At 34.5% G+C, this 27,304-nt stretch overlaps 1 protein-coding gene across 1 annotated transcript in view; it reads left to right on the top strand.

Moving 5' to 3' along the window:
* The window catches only part of LOC145690409 (ATP-binding cassette subfamily G member 4-like), a 265,830-nt gene that overhangs the window by 131,314 nt on the left and 107,212 nt on the right, over positions 1-27,304 (top strand). The window contains exon 2 of the mRNA XM_081765254.1: positions 1,308-1,425. Coding sequence (XP_081621380.1) covers positions 1,308-1,425 — 118 coding nt within the window. The remainder of the gene's footprint in view (positions 1-1,307; positions 1,426-27,304) is intronic.

Here is a 27,304-nt window from a genome sequence, read left to right as displayed (position 1 = left end):
ACCGTAAACTACACAATTCAGTGACTTTTTCCGGATGCAAAAGCTTCTCGTAAATTTCTTCTGGATTGTGTTCATACTAAAAGGAACAATTAAGCCGCTTGGATGCCAAGTGGCCTAAGTCCAAAATTGAAATTTTCCAGGAAAGAAATTTGAAGTTCAACGCCTCATGAACAATTCATTTGTATGTTATGTTGGCAACTAAAACAATAACTGTACTTTATAATATTAGAATTTACTGTTTACAAAAATCTTTTACAAAACGTAACCATTTGTAGAAGTGAATGAAGACATTAGTCCATTTTCCATTTTCTTGCACTTAGGTCGTCACTTGGCATTCAAGTGCTCCAATTGCATTTGCTAACATGTCCTCTTAACCATAAATGAGCTTTATCTGATAAAATAATTTTTAGTCCGAAATTTTGAATCGTTTCGAGTTGCTCTAAAGCCTAAGCAGCAAACTTACGGCACTTACGATGGTCCAATGCTTTCAATTCGGGGATCAACACAATCTTATACAGGCGTAAATCGAATTTTTTCCGCAAAATACGCTAATTTGTAGTTCTACTATGATCTAATTACTGAGCATGGCACAGGATCAATAGATTTGGCATCTTTGTAACGCTCTCATATACAGCAGGAATGTTCTCTACACTTGTTGCATTCTGACGTCTTGTTTGTTTTGCTCCATCATGAAGAGTAAGTTCCCATTCAATTTTTCAGCGATGCGACGAATATCAACAAGCACAGAAGGGCGATTATGTGCCTCAGAATTTTCGTTGAGTTTTCCACAAAAGAACGTCTGTTTTCATAAAACTTTGGGATAATAACCAAACTTTGAACCATGTATTTAAATAAGAACACTTCTCATAAATATACACTTCTCATAAGTATACTTACCACAACTGCCATTAGTATCAAGTACCAAATTTAAAACATAGTTGCCAGATCATTTCAATATCGTATCATTCTTGTTTGGGAAACCTCTGATATTCTGAATGACTTTCTTCCAGTTCTGTATACAGAGGATTTCATTCCAGGTCCACTCTCCTAAATTGTCCTGGTCTCTGAGAATTATGCTAAATGATTGTTTAAAAGATCTCTCTTTAGAATTTTTTTGTATCTAGCATTTACTTCTGAGTGTGGATCTACTTCATTCCTATGTTACATTTTCGAACAATAATGAAATTCATTTCCATGCTGAATTTTGTTTTCATTGTAAAATGATTGATATCTGTATCAGAACTGTGTTAGACAAATAAGTAAGTTAAACATATAATTTGTTAATATGTTTTATTATCTTGTTCCAGGTGAAAAGGTAATTTTAAACTCTGTGAGCGGAAGATTCAGAGCTGGAGAATTATCAGCGATCATGGGTGCGTCCGGAGCTGGGAAAAGCACTTTACTTAATATCCTCACAGGCTATAGGTGAGTCTTACCTTTTCCTTTCTTTTTCAACCGTTCTTTTTTTACTTTACATTTGGCATGAATAAAAGAGTTTGAATTTGCTGAGAGTGCTGTTACAGTTATCGCTTTACATTGAATTATTGTCACATGCTTCAAAATACAACAAAATAAGTAAATGAAACGATAATCTTGAATATTTTATAATGTAATTATTCGTATACTGAAATTAATATAACTTAGAGAAACAGTTACACCAATAGAGATAAACAGTTATTTTTGCCATTAGAAGAGTCAACAAACAAGTTAAAAAGCTCTTGTAATAAAAGTAATTTGCTAATTAGAACGAAACGCATTACTATACGAATTTTTGTTTTTGAGTTTAACATTTGACAATTATACTCTGAGGCTAATGGAGACTGTAATGATGATAATAAACAAAATAGTGGAATAAAGGAGAACAATCTCGAGAAAACCTACGCACACGGTGTTTGTTCACCACAATATTAATGACTAATTTCAAGCCCAAGCAGTAGAGTGCGTGAAAATCGTCATATAGCATCCATCAAATTGAGTACTTTTAAAGAGAGCTATAGTGGAATATATTTCCGGGTTGAGAGGTGAGTTATATACCTACTCCTTCATTCATTCTTGACTGATTCTGTATTGCGGATCGTTGAGCAATCTCAGAAAATACATGTATAATAGACTAGCATTTTCCACCAAAATCGAATATTTTGTTTCTTTTCTTTCTTTCTTTCTTTCTTCTTCTTCTTCTTCTTCTTCTTCTTTTACTTTCGAGTAGTGATAGGAAAGAAAAAATCATCGCGAATAAAACAGAATTCGAGACTTTAACGGAAGGATAGGAAAGAGCAAACGTGTGGCTAGAGGGAGAGAAAATCGAAGACGTTAAGACGTTCATATAGGAAGTCTAATATTCTCGGACGGAAGAAGCAAAAAAGACGTAAGTTCCAGAATAGCGTATGCTAAACAAGCATTCAATAGGAAAAGAGGACTGCTAACATCAAGAAATGTGTCGTTAGACGTTCGAAAACGATTTATCAAGACTCTGGTATGGAGCGTGACGCTTTACGGATCAGAGACGTTGACATTGAGAAAAGCTGAAATATCCACCAATCTGGAAGCATTTGAAATTTGGTTTTGGCGCAGAATGCTGCGCATATCATGGACCGAAAGGAAAAGGAATGAAGACGTACTAAAGGAAGCCAATGAAGGACGACAGATCATGTAAATAATAGGTAAAAGAAGAAACAACATGCTTGCCCATCTTTTTTGGCACTCCGACTGGATATAGGGAAAGGCAGAAGGAAAACCAGGAAGAGGAAGATCAAAGATAGAATATTTAGATGCAGTTACGAAGAAGAGACCTTATCAAAGTATAAAACAGCTTTCCCAAGGGAGAGAAAAAGTTTTAAAATTTCCATGTTGCCCACCAACCTATGGTCTTGAGGAGAGAAAGAACAAGACATGTTTCTTGGCCCCTACAACCTGTAAAAGTTATTTTTAGATGCCTGTCCGTCTATTCGCCCGTCTGTCCGTCCGTTCGTCCCGGCGTAAATGTGCTCACTTGCCTAGAGGCTGTACCGCTCAAAATATCCGTACTAAATTTTAAACTTAAGGTTATTTTTAAAGAATTCTTCATGGGTGTTTTTCGAAATGTTTTCCTACTCTCAAAAATAAGGGTAATTTACGGAGGGATGAAAATTAAAAACTACGGCTTTCTCAAAAACGGTTCTAAGAATTTTGTTATATCTCGAGGATTTTGTTATATATCATGTCAATTTTTAATTAACAATCCTATTATGTAGTATAAGTTATTTCTCTGGGAACAACTCACAAGAAGTAGTTTATTCATGGCCGTAACTTCTTTTCGTAAGATTTTCTAAAAAGGAAACGACTCATCTCATTAATTGGCATTATTCATTTTCCATATATACGAGGGGCAGTTTACTTTTAAGTTGAGTCTTCATCGAGCGATTTTCTCTCAAACAATTCAGACGATTTTGTACACATTTCAGAAATAAACATTTCATTAATAATCTGACAATACGACATAAGTCATTTGTTCTGAAAAAATATACAAGGAGTAGTTTGTTCTGAGAGATGATTTTTTTTTTTTTTAAGATTTTCTCAAATACGTCTCAAACGATTTTGCTCATATTTCGTAAACAATGTATTTTATTAATAACCTTATAATATGGCATGACTCATTTTTCGTCAAAAAGTATACAAAGAGTAATTTCTTCGTGGGTGTTTTTTTTTTTTTTTCTCGAATAATTTCTTCGAAAACGACTCTGGTGATTCTGTTCATATTTCATAAATATACATTTAATTAATAACTATAATGATGCATAAATCATTTCTTACGAAAACAACCACAAGGGATGATTTACTCTTGGGATGAGTTTTCCCCTGGTGAAGTTTCCCGAAAGCGCCATTTTGTTCGTATTTCACAAGAAAAAAATTTATTAATATCTTCAACAGAACATTTGGTTTAAGGTGTTAGAGCGAGAAAGTTTAGTGCAGTAGTCCGCACCTTTTATTTACGAAAGTTATAAATGCGAAATAGGGATAAATCGACTCCTCATTATTCACTAATTTCGACTCTACTTTTTAAGAGGGATTATTAGGAATCCTAAAACGTAATATGCGCCATATTGCATCAAAATCATTCATCATGCACCATATTGTATTCATATTGCTAACGAAAAATATCGTGAAACATGTATTTTTTACGCTTAACAAATTAACCGTTTCATTCTTGTGGGTGATCTTGTTCAACTTATTAAACCCCAACCTGTGAGATGATTCAGAAACTGTAAAGAAAATATATGCCATATTGCATCAAAATCATTCATCATGCACCATATTGTATTCATATTGCTAACGAAAAATATCGTGGAACATGTATTTTTAACGCTTAACAAATTAACCGTTTCATTCTTGTGGGTGATCTTGTTCAACTTATTAAACCCCAACCTGTGAGATGATTCAGAAACTGTAAAGAAAATATATGCCATATTGCATCAAAATCATTCATCATGCACCATATTGTATTCATATTGCTAACGAAAAATATCGTAGAACATGTATTTTTAACGCTTAACAAATTAACCGTTTCATTCTTGTGGGTGATCTTGTTCAACTTATTAAACCCCAACCTGTGAGATGATTCAGAAACTGTAAAGAAAATATATGCCATATTGCATCAAAATCATTCATCATGCACCATATTGTATTCATATTGCTAACGAAAAATATCGTGGAACATGTATTTTTAACGCTTAACAAATTAACCGTTTCATTCTTGTGGGTGATCTTGTTCAACTTATTAAACCCCAACCTGTGAGATGATTCAGAAACTGTAAAGAAAATATATGCCATATTGGATCAAAATCCAAAAATTTAAATGAAAGCTCTCGACAAGAATTATTTTCTTTTTATATTCCTAGCTGAAATGCCCGTTCTTTGCACGGAAAAAATAGGTTTATGGGGAATATTTGAAAGTTATATTTGAGCTACCTTTTTTTCCTTTACGACGCATATTTAAATGAGATTCAAATGAAGAAAACTCAGCTCGACTGGAGACCTAATTACAGGTATGTAAAAAAAAAAAAAAAACGCATTTCGGACCATGCAGACCATTTATTTTTTTTTAATAGATCCTTTTTGTCCTTAAGAAACGCACTTCAATCAAAGTGAAATATATATATATAGTGAGTGAGTGAACTCACTTTAGGTGCACCCTCCTTCGTTGTAAATATCCACTACCTAAAGTGAGAAGTTAGTAATGAGTTTTGCAAAATCACTAGTTTCTGTCGATTTTCTGAAGGTTCAAGGAAAAGGATTCATCGAGAGCAGATACGACAACTCCTCATTCCCACCACAAATGCTTAAAGGCATTAAAAAAAAAAAAAAAAACTCAAAATTTAATTCAAATGTACTGGCTGTTATTTGGTGCACCCCCTCCCCTAAGAAAATCCTGTATCCGGCCTTGTATAGAACTACGTGGACGCAAGTGCTACAGGACGTAGGCAGCAAGTACCGGGATTGATATTCTCTGGCCAATGGCAAGGAATGGAAGCGATCTCGATGTATGGAATGGTTGAGGAAGCATTTGACGTAAATGAGGAGAATCGTGTCAGTTGCCTCCGAGCCGTTGGAATATAGCCCTATATTTAGATCTCGCATAGAGCGAAAATGTGTTTAGTGCTTGTGCCGAGGGCGAAAATGTACCGAATTATCGAGCAGTGTTATGCTATCAAATTTTGAGTTAAATTTAACAAATCCTCTACGAAAATCTCCGATATGAACCGTAAAGCTTACAAGGACGAAGCCATATCATCAAGAACTTTTTTTTTGGGGGGGGGGGGTAGTAGGACATAATATTCAAAGATAGCACAGAGGAGAACAAAGACGAACAACTTACTAAACATCCAATATCGACCTGAACCAATGAACATATTAATAAAATTCGAAATCTTTTGAATTCTGATCACCAGTTGAGTGTTCATCTGATAGCAGAAGAGTTAGTTATCGAAATCCCTCGCGCATCCAATTGTAACGAATGATTAGAAAATGTGGAAAGTGTGCCGAAAGTTTCAGTCAAAGATTTCATCAGAGAAGCAAAAGAAACACCCTGTAACAATATGGCAGGAAGAGTTGAGGAATAGAGACGCCGCATCCAAAGGGAAATCACCTGGATCATGCATCATGATAATGTGCCCAGTTACACATCGGTAATTGTGAGGGAAGTAGAGGTCACACACAACATCACAACGCTGCACCAACCATCCTACATTCCAAATATAATTAACACTAACGTCCTTTTGTTCTCTTGCATCAAAGAAAATCTGAAAGAACAACATTTCAAGACGATTGATTTACATTGATGTGTATTGATGTAAGAGGGTTGTGTTTTGAAAAGTACTAACTCACTATATACATATATCTTCAATTAATTTCTTATTATGCCTGCAATCCTGATACTTATTGGACAAACAGTTCAGAAAATCATTTTAAACGGCTTATAAATATCCTCCGTCTGGCCATTTTACGAATATAAATTTGAAAATTAAGATCTTTTAGAAAATAGAAGCGGAATTTTCGAGAATGTTGTAGAACGTGACAATTATTTTTAATGATTATTTTTCTATATACCGAGATGAGATGAGATTCTCATGAGAATATACTTTTGGCGTTCATTTTTATTACTCCTCACTTCCTTAGGTTATGCATTTTAATGAAAGTGACGTTATAGAAACGCGAATCCTAGACAAATACTATATTCAAAAATTCATTGGAAATGCTTAGTTCGTTTTTCCGAATTGATGAGACATCTACGTCACTTTCATTTTTATAAGATACTAGCTGAGATTCTAGTTTTTTCGGACAGCAAGAATAAGATTTTATAAATACTACATTTATACCTTCACGTGTTTGGCCGTTCGTGGCCCATTTCGTGCATTATGGGTAAACTTCTGTTGGATCGAGCAATTGAAGATAATAGGGCGGCGCGAGCCTGACCCGTCCGCAACCTACTTCTATCTCTTTCTATGCCATAGAACAAGAAAGACCGGAGCATGTGTTCAATTATTTTAAATTAAAAATCTTACTACCAAATTGTCATTTCTCCAAACCTAAAAGATTCCGACACCTTATTATAATTTTATAGTAAATGTAACTGCCACTCCTTTTACTTCCCACATCTTTTCTTCCTTTCTAGGAAAAAATATAAAATTAACATTGAAACACATGTTTAATTATTTTAAACGGAAGGTCCAAACATTGAGATTCATATCTCTAGAACAGGGATGCAAATAACCACTCGCCTACTCGCCCGGGGCGAGCGGTTCATCGCTGCGGGCGAGTATTTAATATCATACTCATACCGAAGGTAAGTAAATGATTTATATTGTGGGATGTGGGCTAGTACCCTTTTTCTACCGGGCTAGTAAAAGTTTATTGTTTATTTGCATCCCTGCTCTAGAATATGGGGTAAAAATAAATGTAAGGAAGACAAAAGCCATGGTGATTGGAACGAAGCGGTTGGTGTGAAATATAGAAGTAGAAAGGCAGAAAATAGAACAGGTGACTAGTTTTAGATACCTAGGTACTATTATTAGTGATAATACGAACTGTGAACGTGAAACAAAAGCAAGGATAGGAATGGCAAAAGAAGCTTTTAGGAGGAAGAACATACTATTTTGTGGACCTTGAATAAAGAGTAGAGAAAAAGATTCATAAAATGCTTCGTGTGAAGTGTTATACTGTATGGGTCAGAAACATGGTCGTGATTAAAAATGTCTGAAAACTTTCGAATTATGGGTGTGGAGAAGAATGGAGAGAATTAGATAGGTCGAGCGGGAAACGAATGAGAGAGTTTTAGAAATGGTGGGGAACAAAATAATAATTTTAAGTACTATTAATAAGAGGAAAATAAACTGGTTGGGACATTGGCTAAAAAGAAATTATGTCATGAGGGATGTACTAGAGGGTATGGTGGCAGGAAAGAGAGAGAGGGAGCAAAGGAGGCTATGATTAATGGACGATATCAAAACAGACAAATCATAAGTGAAGATGAAGAGGTTAGCGGAAGTCCATGGAGCATGGAAGCTTCTCTGTTGCGGCAAGTGACCTGCCAATAATGGCAGAATACCTATGATGATAATGAACCTTAAGAGATTCTTAAATATAGAGATCTTATAAAAATCGCAACCTTCCATCCGTTTCTCTTCCCACTTCTTTTCTTCCCTTTTGGGTTAAGTATTAGAAAACGCTGAAATATAAGCGTGTCTAATTATTTTCAATGAAAAGTTCAAATTCCAAATTTCATTCTTTAGTCTTAAAAGATTTCGAGATATGGATATCTTATAATAATAACTCTCACCCCTTTCCTCCCCCTTTCACATCGAGGTTTCAAAAAGTCCTTTCTTAGTGGTACTTTACATCATAAACCCTAAGTGTTGTCAAAATTTAAAAGTTTCTAGCTTAAGCAGTTGATCAGTCAGTCAGTCCTTCGATCAATACGCTAGCAGGACTTCTTTTATATTGTAATATCCTACAGTTGGTCTATATTTGTAAACACCAACACGAGGATCTTATTTATAAACAAAACCACGTGATCTGCTACTACAAGCAGCAGACGACAGCAATCCTCTGCATCATCTGCCACTGCTGTCTAGAAGAGAGTATAAAACACCATGTAACGTCTTAACGGACATCAGTTTCGGCCAGTCAAATCTCCTCTCCTAGCTTGCTTGGAGCTCTGCGGGAAACCAACCTCTCTTTGCTTGCCTACAGCTTTGTGGGAACCTCTCCTTTCGCTGCCTGGATCTAGGAACACCTATTTTATCTAAACTACTTAGTAACTTTGTATTGGTCTTAGGATCACCTTTTAGTGATTTGTATTATATTTTATATAACAGGAATATTACAATAAAAAGTTTGTGGGAAAAAATTGAACCCCGTATGCTAACTTGCTCTGCCTATTACCTTATCAATTTGGAGAAATTTAAATAAGCAAACTTCGAAGTTTGGGGAACTTACCCCTTTTCACTCGCTTATTTGATTGATTTCAGCCACAACCAATGGGGATGATAGAGGTAAATAAGAAAATTATGAAATATGATAATGATCAACCCTAAGAAAAATATACACTTTGATTTGTCAAAATCAAATAACTTTTTAAGTAGTTTATACTGAAAAATTGTTTTGTGCCTAGTCTGTATGTAATTTTACTTCTTTTATCTTCTTATTTTTCATCGATTCTAGCATAAAATATTTGGATAATTTCGAAAGATTGGAAGAAGATATATTCCAAAATTCATTACATTGCACAGTGGTCCAGACACCTTCCAAACCTGGCCAAAACGTCAAAATTCGAAATTATCAGAAATATGAAAGTCCTTAGAGATTTAATAAGGAAAGACGTATGGTGTGCAGAAATAGGTAGGTCTTCGTGCAGTACGTAAGGGTTGGGCGTACAGTTAGTACGTACTGCACGAAAACCACACCATAAGTCTTTCCTTATTAAATCTGTAAGGACTTCCATATTTCTGATAATTTCGAATTTTGACGTTTTGGCCAGGTTTGGAGAGTGTCTGGACCACTATGCATTGGACAAGTTGTACAAGCGTTTTCATTGAATAGACCAGGAAATCGAAACAAACTTATTAATTCTACAGCAACCAAATTGCAAGACAGGAAAAAAATGTATATTTTTGTATTTCACATTATTATTAATTTCTAGCATGGAAAAAATTACTGTAATTGTAATATATTATTCTACATCTATTACTGTGTAGCAGACAGTATTTCGGCTCGTACACATTTCTACGTTTAGCTACTATGCTACGCTTCAATTGAGAGTCATACTAACACCAAGAAATGGAAGCACTTGTACGGTACGCGTCAAGTGAACGTTCGTAGAACACTGTTTCGCACGTGAATGACAGAACAACACTTTGTTCAACAGATGTATTTTGACTTCGACGCAACGCAAGTTGTGTGATTGCAATAATGTGCACCGGTTTTGGTTAAAACAGAAAAGTTAAAAGTACAAGACATTTGTTTGTTCGTTCGTTATTTAGTGATCTTCGTTCTTAGCGAAAGGTTGGATACAGTTTTCGAAAAAGAAAGTGTACTTTTAAAAATCTGAGTTCTATATTTCATTGCAATTGTTTTGTATTTTAAAATTAGAATAAAAAATAAGCACAATGAATTAGCATACGGGTAAACCAGTAATCGAGCTTTCATCTCTGTGAGGAAGAGATCAGTGATCACAGAAAAAATACAATGGTATTTTATATTTGCAAATAATAATAATATCTATGAGTGTGCCGCGAGAATTCAAGTTACACCCGTACTATGCCGCAAGTTGAAAAAGGTTGGGAAACGCTGGACTAGATAGGCGATCAGGTGAACAGAAACACACAAATGACGGTTGAATCGAGTGTTAGAAGCCTGTTATGTGTGCTTGAGTTAACACTTATTGCTGTAGTGTTTACTTACATAATATTTATACTCCCTTTAAACACTTTAGTACTCTGGCTAATTGACTGGTAATTTATTTGTCGGTTAACCTAACGATGCTTATGAATTTCATTGGTTTTGACGTTACATAGAAATAGTACACGTAATACAGTAAAGACTTAAGTTTGCTGTCAATATATATATAAAGTTTTCGCAGTGCCAAAACGTCGTAGTGAATGATTTATTTCTTTATTCAATTATACTGGTTAATTTTGAGCATCAAACACGTGCCCTGCAGTGTGGAAAAAAGAAGTAAAACATTTTAGCACATCTGCTTTACGATCTTTGATTTCTCATGACAGAAACAAAAAATCAAAACCAGATCTATGTAAGAAATCTATAGTAAGACTATTCATGGCTTTGAATTAATTGTTTTAACAAAAGAGACACTGACCAAAGCTTAAAACTTTACTTTATTTTAAATTATAATTTGTAACTGTTTCGGATATCTAGCATATCCTTCTTCAGACACGATCGAAATTAATGAAAATACAGACATATATATAAATGTTGTTATAACAGAGTTTAAATTCTTTAACCGTCATATATATATTCATTGTTATAAAAAATTTTAAATTCTTTTAACAGTCATTTATAGCGTCATTGTTGTACTTTTTATTTTTATTTATTTATTTATTTTTCTTATTTACCGAGGCCTTCAGCCCATCTTATAAGTCTTCGTGTTCACTTTCCAATTAATCACTTCCTTTATTTTTGGTTCTTATAAGGTCCTTTTATTTTTATTTATTTTTTTATTTTTATTTATTTATTTATTTTTATTTATTTATTTATTTATTTATTTATTTATTTATTTATTTATTTATTTTTCTCTATGTTATTCAAACTTCCTTGCCATGATTCATTAATTGGTAAGCCCCCTGTCCAGTTCATCAGTTTATCTCTTCCTACCTTCTTTATCCAATCCGCTTCTTTCCACTTCCTAATTATCATTCTTTTCTCCATCTCCAATACTTGCGTCTTATCCCAATTAATTGCGTGATTCGTCTCCTTAACATGTTTGTATATGGCATTGGTATCTTTTTTCTTCCTAACATCATCTTCATGTTGTTTTATCCTTTCTTTCATTCTCTTTCCTGTCTCTCCTATATATGACATATCGCAGTCCTCACACCATACCCTGTAAATGACCCCTTCTTCCTCTTCATTAATCTTTTTACAAAGTACAAAAGTATAAGTAAAAGGTGGATAGGAGTACAAAGAGAAATTTCATAACAAATATGATAAGAAGCATAGAAATGATGGAGGACGAAGAGGAAGGAAGGAAGGAGAGCATACAGGAATTCTTCAGACAGTTAGAGAAGAACGGTTACAGCAGAAAGAGTTAGAGAAGGAAGAAGAACGCAGGAAGAGGAAGAGAGGGAGAAAGAAGAATGAAGAGGATGAGAGTGGAAAATGGCATGGCATAGAAAGTATGGGAGAAGAAACGGAGAAACTGAAGAATTTATTGAAGAAAGGAGGGGTCAGAACCTATAGAAAGAGTGGAGAAACTTTATTAAGATCAATAAAGAAGAAGAATAGAAAAGGAACAAAAAAGATTAATGAAGAGGAAGAAGGGGTCATTTACAGGGTATGGTGTGAGGACTGCGATATGTCATATATAGGAGAGACAGGAAAGAGAATGAAAGAAAGGATAAAACAACATGAAGATGATGTTAGGAAGAAAAAAGATACCAATCCCATATACAAACATGTTAAGGAGACGAATCACGCAATTAATTGGGATAAGACGGAAGTATTGGAGATGGAGAAAAGAATGATAATAAGGAAGTGGAAAGAAGCGGATTGGATAAAGAAGGTAGGAAGAGATAAACTGATGAACTGGACAGGGGGCTTACCAATTAATGAATCATGGCAAGGAAGTTTGAATAACATAGAGAAAATAAATAAATAAATAAATAAATAAAAATAAAAAATAAATAAAAATAAAAGGACCTTATAAGAACCAAAAATAAAGGAGGTGATTAATTGGAAAGTGAACACGAAGACTTATAAGATGGGCTGAAGGCCTCGGTAAATAAGAAAAATAAATAAATAAATAAAAATAAAAAAGTACAACAATGACTCTATAAATGACTGTTAAAAGAATTTTAAATTTTTTTATAACAATGAATATATATATGACGGTTAAAGAATTTAAACTCTGTTATAACAACATTTATATGTATGTCTGTATTTTCATTAATTTCGATCGTGTCTGAAGAAGGACATGCTAGATATCCAAAACAGTTACAAATTATAATTTAAAATAAAGTTTTAAGCTTTGGTCAGTGTCTCTTTTGTTAAAATAAAAGAAATCTATATAAATAAAAATGAAAGAGACTATTTTGTGACTTAATAATTCTTGAACCACCCGATCGATCAGGATCAAATTTTCATTACAGATAAAGTTCGAGCCTGGAATGTTTTTTTATATATATATATATAATTTCACTTTGATAATGCAGTCCAGGGGAGGGTGAGGGTGAAATATATAAAAAAAATCATCAAAAATAATCGACATTACTGTCGAATCCAAAGTTTTTGAGGTCAGTGAGATGAACAGTGATACTTCCGATGCCGTTTAAATCAATTTTCATCCCCACAACTTAGGGGAGAGGATACACACACACACACACACACACACACACACATATATATATATATATATATATATATATATATATATATATATATATATATATATATATATATATAACTGATCAAAAATGACCGATATTAGTGTCGAATCCATAGTTTTGGGGGTAGTTAAGATGACAGTGAAACTTCCGATGTAGTTTAAATCCGAATTCAGCCCACAATAGTAATATTTAATTTTTATTCTTTTTATAGATTACCTATTATTTTCTATTTTTCTTTATTTTAACGCAGTGAAGCTGGTAATTAACGCTAGTACTTGTATATAAATACAAATACTCGATTATCCAAATACTGTAGTTCAATATCCATTAGCTTTAGTCCATAATCTCTTACTACTTTTTCTTTTTTTTTCTTTTTGACAACTGTAATGCTTACATGAGAATTTTTCATGTTTTGTAAGCTAATGAAACAGGCTAATAAATGAATGAATGAATGAATGAATGAACTAATCACAAGTATTTATCTTGATCTTTGGAAACATGGCAAAGTTGCTCCAATCCTTACGAACGGTAATCCGGATCAAATTGAAAATTACAAGCCTATTGCTATAATTTCAACACCTTCTATTTTTTTTAAACGGTTGTATAATAGAATATTTGCGTGCAGGTGAAATCCTATATTACTTCATCTCAGGATAGTTTTCATCTTAAACGATCCACTTTAACCAGTTGTCTTACCTTTACTCAGTTCCTATCAGAATCATTAAATGGTAATCGCGTGGTTGATGTGGTATATACTGATTTTTCTAAGCCACTTTATAAGCTAGACCAGTGTTTCTCAAAGTGTGGGTAGCGACCCATTGGTGGGTCGCGGGCCGTTTCTTTGGTAGGTCGCGAGAAGTTTTTCCTTTTAATTGGGAAAATTTTATTTTGATGCAGAAACTTGTTAAAATTACTATCTTCATATTTAACGATAAGGAACTATAATGACAATGGTATAGACTGATAAATTTTGCAGTCTCTAAGAATCTAATAGTGAAGTCGCCATATTTTGTACACAAAATATCCATAAGTACAGTTGAACGTCTCCAGACAGTTGCACCAGAAAAGAAATTGACCATGTGGTAATTGATCAAAGATAGGGTTGCCATAATCCGTATTTTGTACGGAATGTTTGTATTTTTGGGTCTGTGTCCGTGTCCGTATCGTACAAAGCATAAAATAGGAAAATGTCCGTATTTGACAGTTTTTTTGAGCTGCTCAAAAATTTTCGAGTCGGAAATCGCTAAAATCTCGAGTGAAAACAATTGTGTTTTCATCATATAACTTATATTTTAGTTACTAGTAATAAGTAGATTATGCTTTTAAAAAGTGTCTCATTTTTCCATTCCAGGGTTTTTTGGTTAGATTTAATATACGTAATTTAATGGCATGATTTATTATATTTATGTTAATAAAAAAAATATAAAACATGTTAGTTTCCAACAGTTTTAAGTATTATACAGTAAACAATCGTGTGATAACCTAAAAAGGTGATTTTTAGATAAGAAATTTCAAAATATTTGTTCTGTGTTTGAGCACCGTATCTTGGATCGTCATTTTAAGGCTTGACCGTATTCTGGATCAAAAAATTATGGCAACCCTAATCAAAGAAGACACACTACTATCATAGACGTATAATCGTGCTCATTAAATCTTGCTCATATATTGTAGTTCACGGTTTTTCCCATTTATTACATTTTTCCATCCGCTTTTAGTTAAAGTTGAGTGTTTAGTAAGTGGAGATGATAGAAAGCATTCCCTCTATAAAAAATTTTCTCCAAAATATTTAAAAAATAATAAAATTGTAAACAAAATTAGGTTTAGTTGAGTGGATCCTGCCAACCGTGCGTTCGAGGGGTTTTTGAAGTAGTGAAGCGAAATTCACAAATTTCCAATAAACGAACTGGATAACGGACAGATGGGAGAGAGGGAATGGAGTAAAATGTTGAATCTATTGGTTTAAACCTAGTCTAGATTGCCTGCCGAATGTATATTAGCATCTGTAATCAAGGTTGCGTACGCAAACATAGAAACAAACAGAAAAACCCTCCTCCTGAGGCTCAAAGTGATCCGCTACTGTTAGAAAAGTTCAATGTATGGTATTAAGTAGGATGTTCGTCTTACGAAATTTCCGTGAATGAGTAAGTAGTGAAGAACTACAAACTTGCAAAGCATTGTAACACTGGATCGAATCCCATTCTATTCTCTTTCTTTCTTTTTCATTTTATTTGTTTATTTAATTTCTTTAGAATAATAGGATACTTATAGGGACATAGGATACTTATGAGCAGTGCCGGATCCAGGATTTGCTGACGGGAGGTGTACCATTTGAAGTAATTTTTTTAAGAAATGCTTTTGGGCATATGTGGTGTGAATGAGGAATTTCCCTGGAAATGCTGTCTGTTTTTGGTGAATCCTTTCCTTCAACCTTCAGAAAATTGACTTAAAACTATTGCTTTTGCAAATCTCTGCTTTCTTTTAAGCCCGAAACGGAAGAATGACATGAAATTTTCGGAAAGTATTGTATAATGCTATTTTGACTGCTAGCTTCCCAGTTTAGATAGAGTATATTCATAACGAAGGGAGGTGCACGTACTCGGTGCATTCCCCTCCTAAATCCGACCCTGCCTGTAAGATTTTCATATTCATAAGAACTGAAACAAGATAATAAGAAAGTAACTTTTGTTAAGATTTTCCTTTAATCTACGTATCTACTCACAAGGAGACTTACGGAAGTGTCACTCACCGATCTGAATGAAACTTTGCATACTTGTAGAACATCGAGAAATAATCGACACGTATTTTTTTTTTCGACAATGGTAAAGATTTAACGGTGGGAACCACCCTCTGAACGTTAGGGGTGGTCTCTAAGCATAGACCGAAAACAATCATTTAATGTAGATGAAAAAATACTGCCAGGGGTGTTAGGACAGCTGATTCAGAATCTGACGTCAAAATTACAAAATTCAAAATGGCGGATCCAATATAGTGATTACAATTACAAAATGTCTTCTGGTTTGAAATTCTCTGTAGTTAGCCAAGAACAATTATAGTTGGCAAAGATTACTGCGAGGAGGCTGCAGACCAATTTGAAACCTTTCTGTACTTATTTTAATGGGATGCTGCTTAAAGTGAGTCTCTGCACCTCTCACTATAGCGTTTACAGGGACATAAACAGTAGAAAGTGTGTGGCACATTCAATAAATCTACGACTCATAGCTACATCATACAGCTTTCAATTTTTGAAAATGGTGTTTTGTTATCACCGTTGCTAATTATTTTTCAGGAAAAGAATGGAACATTTTGCCCTATTGTCCAAAACAACCTTTTTATTCTGAAAATGTCCTTGTAAAAGCATCGAATTCGAGAAAATTAACATCAGGTCTTGTGAGACCATGGTTTCAAGAGGTTTTTTCTCCCAATGTCTAATGCAAAGTCCATTTTGATATTAGATACAATTCATCAATTTTTCAACCTATTTTACGAACAAAAGAGTACCTCAAAATAGAAACCATTCTCCAGAAACAACTGGTAGGATTCACCGTCTTTATGTGTTCGTCTTTAGGCCGTGGAAAAACTTCTTGAGACATTTGACAGATATTGTCCTATACAACTATAACATAAATTTACATATGCGTAATAATATAATTTAGATCCAAATCACTGATTCACAATCAGTTTTCTTCTCCCAGATTTGCAAATCTTATTAGATATGCGTGATACAAAAACAATTATTTGGAAGAAGATTGTACTGCATTTTGCGATTTGTAGCAGTTATTGCTGTAATATAGTGAGCTTGATGTAAACAATGTTTAGGCATCATACTTTTTTTTTTTTTTTTTTAACGAAATATCATTACTGTGAAGCATTTTCTGAATAAATTCATAATTATAATAATTGAGAATATATGAAGTTCTGACATAGTGAGAGTCGAGGAAACTCACTATACATAAGCACCCCGAATAGTGAGAGGTGCAGAGAGTCCTTTAATCAAGCATCCCGTTAAAATAAAGGGGTTTCAAGTCAGAAATCAGGGGAAACCCCTTTCAAATCGGTCTGTAACCTTCTCACAGTAAACCCTGCCAACTATAATTGCTCTTGTCTAAGTGCAGAAAATTTCAAACTAGAAGACATTTTGTAATGGTAGCCACTATATTGAATCCGCCATTTTGAATTTTGTAATTTTGACGTCAGATTTTGAATTAGCTATCCTAACAACCCCTGGCAGTATGTTTTTTTTTCTATATTAAATTATTGTTCCCTGTCTATGCTTGGAGATCACTCCTAAAGTTCAAAGGGTGGTTTCCACCCTTAAATCTTCACCATTGCCAAAACAAAAAAAAAAAAAAAAAAAAACGCGTCGATTATTTTTCGATGTTCTACAAGTATGCAAAGTTTCATTCAGATCGGTGAGTGACACTTCCGTAAGTCTCCTTGTCAGAAACAGAGTACTATCGGTAATAGCTCTTGTATACTTGCTCCTCCAACCTTTTCCCCTTCGTTACATAGCAAACCAATCCACTTCGAACACAGGTCAGCAGAGAAAGAGAAGCATAGACACGTTTCAGTCTTACTACCGTAAATTAAATAGAAAAGGTTGTCGTTATTAAACCAACCGATGGCAAATTATCGTAGCTGAGCTTTTGAACTTTTCAGTATGATACAAAATCTTTCCTTTGTGAGGATGTACTAAGCAAAGAGTGCGATCATACCCGTAAGTTTGACTACGGAGTGAAGAATGAACGAATAATTAATTCTCTAAATTTAGGTACTTGAAATACAAGCTGCAGATACATAATTTATATTATTGGTAATATACCTGTGAGAAATAAGTAATGGCGTCCTGAACCAGTGGGATGAAGTGTCTTCTAAAGTTCCGAAGAGCATATCCTTTGGAAGGGGAGGATACCTTACATGCATATATCATAGGTCCCTATAAATATTCTAGATAACATGTACTTTTTGTTATTATTGCCATTTCTTATGTAATATTACTCTGAATTATGTTAATTATATATCAATATAACTTTACAAGTTATACGTAGTATTCATATTCTATTTCTTTTTAACAAACAAAACACTGTAGTGAAACATGAACATAGTATGGTAAATAGAAGGAATTCCTAAAGACATACAAGGAGTCTTCTATAATATCGATTTCTAAGAAAGGAAACAAAACATATTACCTTAATTACTGTTGGATGTTATTGTTCCTCAATTGTTACATGATATTAGCAAGTTTCCTTGTAGCATGGTTAACTCCTTATGCTGATAAAGTAACTTGAGATGAGACATAAGGCGTTGGTCGTAATAGGTTATCATTATAGGTTATTATTCTTATAAATTATGTTAAATCTGTGTTTGTTTACTTGTATGTATACAAATCAACATTGTGAGCTCCCTTATGAATATATACAGAGTGCGGCACGTAAAACCGGCCCGTAAAGTGAACACATAAAATGAAATGTAATGTATTGAATATGATTAACTACAACACATAAATGAAATGTATTGAATATGAATATGAATATGAATATGTATTGAATATATTACGACGGGCCGGTTTTATGTGCCGCACCCTGTATATGGTTAGCGTATTTGCTTTTCGCGCAGGAGATCTCCCTGGATTTGATTTATATTGAGAACTTTGGTGATTTAGGTCCACGTCTCATTTAGTCTTGTTGCTGAAAGGGACACTAACCTCCAAATCAATCAACCAAATCTAATCGTTAGTATAACTGGAGCAAGAAATAGAGAACATAGGCTATTTAGAATTTGTAAAATGTGTATCTTACGGAAGTATGTTGTTCGAAATTTACAATAAACTTAAAATACAATAAATTTACGTTAACAATAAATTGAAACATATTCAAACGTTTTCATAAAGGTATAAAACATAACCGTGTAGTTTGGAAGGGCAAGTGACCAAAATATAGTGTACGTAGTGATGATATACGATGACGTTTAAGAGGATAAATAATAATTATATAGTGACATCTTGTGTCTCCTAATCCTTAAAAGTAGCGACGATGAACTATTAACAATATCTATCGATTAAAACAAATTACTTAGCTTAACAATTTTGGTATGACTACTTGAGATTTTTGTGGCCAAATTGATCCCACACTTCCCTCTCATGAAATCTTTAAGTTTTATGTCTCACAGTTATGCCGGTTAGGCTAAAAGAGACGGTGATGATGAGAAATGAGTGAATGAAGAAAGTGGGAGGAAACGGGAGAACCCCGAGGAAACCCACGCATACGGTGTTTGTCCACCACAAAATTCACTTGGCACGAGCTGGGATCGAACCAGGGGCGCCAGGCACCAGAGGTGAACGCTCTACGAGTCAGCCACCGCTTGCCTCTCATGCGGGTGTACTCATGAGCTAAATTATTTGATGGCAGCACAGAATTTTAATAGTTGACTGAGCATTTGCAGGCAATTCGGGAGCTAATTTGATTTTAAAAAAAAATAAAATCTGACGTCAGTCTAGAACAGTCATTTCCAACTGAATGTAATGTGACGTTACAGTTTCTGACTTAATATTCCCGAGTCAACCATAATAACAGAGGGGAAGAAGACGAATAAACCTGGTGGAGATAGTGGCGATAGCCCCAAGAAGAACGTAGTCAATGGCTTTTCATGTACACTAGTTCTCACATTCAGTGAACTGCGACAAAAACTTGAAACCATGCGCTGGGACTAGTGGAAGGTTCTCGATGCAACGGACAAAGAACGGTGTGCAGGGTTAGCAGTCATAGACGTAAATAAAATACTGAAGTCACTCGGTTGTTTGTTGAAGTTCAATGTTCCAATTCAGTCCAATTTTAATGTTCTGTTATTGGGAAGCGCACCAAGGAACAGGTGTACCAAAGGTGCATACGCTAGTTACTAGGAGGACAACTGGAATTACGTCTAAGGAGCAAAAGGGTCAATTTCCTAGTATGATACTGAGTTAGAGAAACGAGCTATACATTTTCGTTATATAATGATAGTTTATAATATTAATTCAATATACTGATTTCATTACGCTAGTTTTTAAGAAGTTTAGTTCACCAACGCCTTTATATATTTACTCTTTTTGCCCGTGAGGTCATCCGCCCGGGAGGTTCATGATGCATCACCATCAATTTTGGCCATTATGTAGAGCGTCAGAAGTTAAGAATCGACTTCGTTGATGGAGCTGATATTGAAACCGACAGTAGTATAAATCAACCATTTCCGGTTTAAACGTTGATCAGTATAGAGAAAAGGCGGTAACAGATAGCGATTTCATGCAATCGATTAGGCGCGCCAAGAATACATTCCATCTCAATTCTCAATTCTATATTAAAGCCAGAACTGCTAGAAATCCACTACCACTTCCGGTTTCAATGTTGATCTACGTAAAAACAAAAATGATAGGAGATAGTGAAGAGATTTTAAAGAAAATCGGTTGAGCGTTTTAAGAGTATGCACCATCTACTATCTTTACCATCTATTTATACCAAAAGTGGTAGAAATCAAGCGTTTTTGGTTTTAATGTTGATCGCTGTAGAGTAGAAACGGTCATGGAAAAGTAAGTAGTGGTTTCTTGCAGTTAAGTAAGCGTTTCAAGAATATATGTTCAATCTTCACTATAATCTCTCTACTACAACCGGAAGTTGTAGAAAGTTTCCGGTTTCAATATTAATTAAGAAAATATCACGTCATACAAACCAAACTCTTTTAGGTAGTGTACACGTAGTTATGCTATTTGTTGTCCTTTACTTTCTTTTCATTCTAAAGTTGATAAATCTGATGAACAGACGACTTTCTTCCTGATCTGCTTGTGATATCAAGAGGAGCAGTATGCCAACAACGCTCTAACTTGACATTGCTCAACTCTGATTGGTTGTTACTTGTTATGGATTTGAATTTCAACGTATGAAGTAAATCTGTACAATTGGTTTGTGCTCCTCATGGATTCATGAAAACTCCTACCTTGCCAACACTTGTTTATTTCATTCTGTTACTTCTTTCCCTCCCTTTTTGGCTCTATTTGTTTCTCCCTGTTATTCCTCCAATCATTAAATTGTGCTTCTACGTCAAACGTAAGTCAATTCGAAAAGACTGATCTAGAAAATTATAAATAATTTCGATAGAAGAAGGTACTCAGATTGCATATACTATTAAACTAATCTTGCTGGCGCGTGACATTTACGTGCTTTAGAGCAATATAGTTTTAGTAGTTGCATGACTTAAAATTGTTTTGAATAATACATTTCAGAAACTACTTTAGTCTAATATTATTAGGACGTTGATGTTACATCTATATACAGTATATGTATTCATTCTTGGTAAACAATTACTGTACTCAACAGACAGAAAGATACACATTAAACGCACAGAAGGATCAGGAACAACATTAAATTATGATTTTGCGCTGTGGTAGATCTATATACAGTATTAAATCAAACGATTTCACTACATATTTTGATTTTCACGCAAATTAATTGAGTCAAGATGTCCTGTACACCATATGCGTTTCAACTTTTTTAATGTCCACATGACCACATTGTGTATTACTGTATATTTCTACTACTACATAGCAACACAATGTATTCTGAGCAGCATGAAGCATGTGAAATCAAGCAATTAACATCTAACCAACCTTAAATATTCCCCGTGAATTAAAAAAAAATGATAAGTAGATGCAGGTAAATACCCATGTTAATGGTGGTGTATTTTTAATGGCCTTAATATTCATGAAACACAAAGAACAAGACATGTGCGTGTGGTAAAGAAGCGACTCAGTTCTATTGTGTACCCAAGGTAAAAGAAGGAGTATTTACCAACACGTGAAGGATACTCCTAGAAGCCTGTAATAAATCTTGCAACTGCTTACATCGTCTATATTATACGAATCCAAATATTACTACACAACATGGCTGAAGCAAAAAATAGAATAACCAAACTGCAAGGTGAAGATAAAAAGTAAAATTTAAAAACAATATCCTTCAAAGTTGAAATGAAGTTCCAAACTGAAAAGTTTTAGTCCATGGAACATGTGGGACAAATGAAAACATCTTTGTCTTCTGCAGTCAGTCCAGCACAAGCCCTAGCGTATTTCGCTGCATCATGCTTGGTATATTGATTTAGTAGCCATGGAACCACAAATACTGAAAATACACTTACACAACAGTGTTTCTAGACGGACACGAAATAAGCTGTACATTGCTGTAAACAATCAGCAATGTTCTGATTAGCACGGTACTAATAACGGATTCTTACCTTTATTGAAATAATAACGTCCTTCCACGGAACCTTCCCGAAGGAAACAACACTGCATAGCATGGTGGTCTCAGCGCTGTCTCCCGGAGTATTCGTCAAATCGGACTTGTCCAAGATCGTGGCACATATTGGAGGTGCATTTTAGCGGATTTCGTCAGAAACGCCCCAGCACTGAACACTTGGCGTATTTGGCTGCATTGGCGTATACACCTGCAGTTACCTTATGTTAAAAGAAGTAATTTGTTTGATAAATTAAACGTCTCTGAGTGCTATTTACTTTTCCACTAAATTCTTCATATTTAGGGAAGTTTTTGGTAGAACGAGTGTGTTGTTTTTATATTAATCAGAAAATGATTATGCTTAGTTGATCACACACACACACACACACACACATATATAATATATATATATATATATATATATATATATATATATATATATATATATATATATATATATATATATATATATATATATATATATTATATATTTCTTTTAACATATATATAATAGACCCTCCCCGATGGTCTAGTGGCGTCGGTGTTGTAGTCGAGCTGTCCGAGGCGGCGTCAAGCTAACGAATGTGAGGCGAAATCCATTGGAATCCGAGTCCCTTTGAAGAAAACGAAATGAAATAAAATATTTTAGTTTAATGTCCCACGATTATGCCTTTTTAGGTTGGGAGACAGATAATTAAAGCAAGTTAAAGATTATGGAAGAACTGATGAAATGAGATTGTGGGAGGAAATGGGAGTACAACGAGAAAACTCACGAACAAGACGTCCACCACAAACTTACTTGGTCGGGTATCGAACCAGGGATACCATGCACCAGAGGTAAGAACTCTACCACTGAGCCACCGTGCCCCCTCCCTCTGAAGAGAATGGGGCTTTTAAATGTCCTAGAAGTTTCCGTGTTCGTATCCCTGTCGTTCTCATTAAGTAGGACATTGAATACGACTTATTAAACGACCATGAAGGCAAATGCCCCAGATAGGACGATTTAAAAAAAAAAGTGGCTAGCGTATGTGCCTTTGATGCAAGTGGTCCCGGATTCGATTTCTAATGGAAGAGTATTAAAGTTAGAACGCGTTACAGTGGTATAGATTCTATTTTAAACTATAGGTTCATACCCCATATATTCACAATGCTGGAAAGGGAAGGTAAACCCTAGTGAACCATTCAAAACCAATAAAAGTTTTATGTTCCTTGTTCTGGACTTTCGTCAGCGTCTTATGTCAAAATCGACACTATATGAGATATGGACTTATACTTTAATGTGCAATCCGAATCACCACAATGCACTCCAAGTAATAATTTCAAGGCGCTCCCACCGGGAATCGAACACAGGACCTCCTGCAGCAAAAGCGTGCGCCACCAACTAGATTAGTATTGCGAGCAACTTTTATTGCCATATGATCTCAAAGGGTTATGGGCGGCCAGTCGAATTTCAATTGGGTGATATATTGTAGTGTACTTAAATTATCGGTATCACATTGTCCTTATTTTCGGCCTTGCACACCACAGTTTACTACTTCGTAACTCAAGTAGATTCCCAACCCTATCATAGTCAACATCAAAATTTCTGTGGTTCTATGGGGAATCAAACTCGGCTTATTACTAAATATTATGAAAGTATTGTAAGTTGATCGATGATAATCACTCCTCGTATGATGGCAATCCTTTAATAGTTTTGCACAGACATATCACGTGACAGTAGTAGTTGTATTTGAGTACATATTGACGTATGGAATAGGCAGTACGCTTTGTTAGAAATTGTGGTAAGTAGTGTTAGAATAGTTGAATTGTAATGTGGAAATGTGGAAATGTATAAATTATTTTATAAAATGATATATAATAACATGATACATAATAACATTACGTGATTCTAGGCAACATTTGTGTTCGACCCTTTCTACCATTTTCGACATATTTGCTATTACCAGAGGATAGAGTAGCTGCCCAGAGTGATGTACACTCATGTCCAAAATTATTGTCGCATGTCTATAAATATGTTATTGTAGGAATATAATTTGATAACGAATTCGCCCGGTATTTGTGTATAATCGGCAAATATAGACATCCATGTGGCAAATTTCATGTCAAAAGAGCAGTAAATAAGAACAATAAAACGAAAATAAAATTTTCTTGTCCATTTAACAACATATTATTTTACTCATTATAATTTTCGTATGTATAATTCTTTCTTATGAAATTTACCACAAATATACATTTCCCAATTATACACATAGTATCAGTATTAAAAATACCCTGCGAAATTATTATCAAATTATATTCTTTCAAGAGGACAGTTATAGATATGCGACAATAATTTTGGACACGAGTGGTACGTCAAGTCAGTCTTGCACAGCCTGCCAAATGTGTGTGATTCTTGTTTCTCTATGATTGTCAGAGCGAATGGTTTGTATGATTGGCAGAGTAGCTATCATAGAGCGACGTTTCCATGTAAATGATTTGAGATACCAATGACGAACACTCCAATTAATTTCAAGAATCAAGATCGATCATTAGTTCAATCATTATAATAAATGAAAGCAAATGCTATGTTATTAAACAGATGTTTCTCCTCGTCTCCTCCTCCTCCTCCTCCTCCTACTACTACTACTACGGACCTGGTATTCTCAGTTCTAACGTTCGTATGACTGGAAATAACACTCATGCAATGTTTCGCTCTGCATAATTAACAACTCTGCTTTTTTTCTTTCACCTGTAAAGTTCTTTTTTTTTTTTTTTCTTTTAGATATGTAACCCCTGGTAAGAAATTTCCTGCCAGATAGAAATTGAAGTTGTCAGATGATGATCGTGATTGCTGTATTTATTGTGGAAAGATTACTGCGAGAAATGTGTTATGATACAATTATTGGATTCAGTGTTTTGTATACACAGTGAGTGCATGAAATGCGAGCACAATTGTATGGTGAATTACTAAAACAAAATATATTTGTGACAAATACTTTTATGTGGAATAGGCTACAGATATACGGACGCTCGAACTAAACGTTACAATTTAACCAAATAAAAACTATGCGATTATCGTGGAAGTTTTTACTTATGCCATTACTAAGAAGTTTTTTTTTTTTTTTTTTTTTTTTTTTTTTTTTTTTTTTTTTTACGTGTACTCTACGAACGTAGCTTGAGATATTGTAAATATCATTGTATTAGCCATATTGACACACATAGTCAACGTCTTGCGAATAAAATCAGAAAAATAAACACACTGCTGAACAGGACTGCACTTATTTAATATAAAAACACATTTACATGTGACGTTCGATCTTCTAGCCAAGATCCTCATCAGACGTACACTGAGTCCGTGTATGTTTTTATATTAAAATAAGTGCAGTCTTGTTCAGCAGTGTGTTTATTTTTCTGATTAGCCATATATTAAATATGATCTACTGGTGGCTAACATACTTGCATATAGCTTTTTCCCCAACTATGGATATCATACGTAGATAATTAATGTGGCCATCATTGAGTGTATTTCTTCCTGTGAAGATCACTTTGAACACTAACTAGTTTCCTGTATGTTCTTTACCAAAGGCACTAAAAGATAGTACATTACTTACCCGATAATGATAAGTGAAAATTTCGAGTTTATAATGGATTTATACGTGCAACACCGCGAACTCCGCACGTTATAAACTGGAGTGAGGTTAGATTTACAACGAGGTTGCACTGTTAGAGTGGTATTAGATATTTATAACATAAGGTCATGTGGTATTATCAGCGGGCATAGATGGAACAAAACGAGCCCTGCCGGGCTTCTAACCTCCTTTGCTCGCTGACTCTCGCTCAGCTATGTTTCTTCTTAACGCACATATATCACTTTTATTTATTAATGAAGTTGTGTGTGCAAAGTGGACTACTTTCCACGTGACATTGCGTCACGACCGAATGGTGCAACTTCAACGTAAATTTAACTACATCCTTATAAACTGTTAGACTCTTCTTGGTTTCGCTACGCATTTTTTTAACGTGTAAATTACGCTACCGAACAAAAAAATGTTCGATAGTCAACTATCCATGGCCAGAGGTTACAAAACAAGAATTTGAGTAATATTCAGTTTATTCCGTTTGCTCCCTAACTCGATTTTCATTTTAGTATTGAAGCAGCGTTTTAATACCACAATTATAGTTCATTTTTCGATGTAGTATGCATCTGGATCCGGAAACCGGAAATCTGAATCCATAGAACCTAGAATCGAGTTCTCAGTTCCAGGACTGAGAATCGGGCACCCGGCTACAGAATCTAGAATCAGGTAGCCAGTTCCAGAACAAGAATTATAATTCGTTTTTGCCCAGAACCCAGGTGTTTTAGGATCCAGTTCTGGCCATCTCTACACCAGTGGTGTGTTACTAAAATGATTCCTAATCACGCCAGCTGGTTGATTTAATGATTACCATTTTAACACTTTACTCCGCTGTACGATGGAGTTGGAGTAGCACCAGGCATGTATCAAAATTTAATACAACTCGTGTGACGCAGATCCAGTCATTGTCTTGAATTAACACAACCATTTTTTTTTTTTTTTTTTGTATGTGTGTGTAGGGATCATGAAACATAAATCCGTTGGAATTTCGAATTTTAATGTTTTCACGGTTACTATACTTTCTTCTTGCCTATCGTCATTCGAAAATACAAAAGGATTTTCCAGAATATGCAGTAGCACATACAGACATGTTTGAATATTCGAAAAACATGCATAGATACCAGTTCGAAGTAATGTTACTTTGAAGTTACTTTGATTACATAATAATTTTCCAGGTATCCTATATTTTCTTATGTACTGACCTTGTGAACCATTTTAACCTTAGTCTCATATACTGTAAATATAGTTTTCTCTTTCTTTTTTCACTATCCAAGCAATTAACAGCTCATTATCTCTATTACCTAGCATTTATGTGGAATCATTTTGCGGAACAATGAGAGAAAAA

Source organism: Thermobia domestica, chromosome 7 (assembly GCF_964235325.1).
Source record: "Thermobia domestica chromosome 7, izTheDome1.hap1.1, whole genome shotgun sequence".
Lineage (NCBI taxonomy): Eukaryota > Metazoa > Arthropoda > Insecta > Zygentoma > Lepismatidae > Thermobia > Thermobia domestica.
Note: the sequence above shows the minus strand (reverse complement) of the source record. Positions and strands in the feature narration are given on the sequence as shown.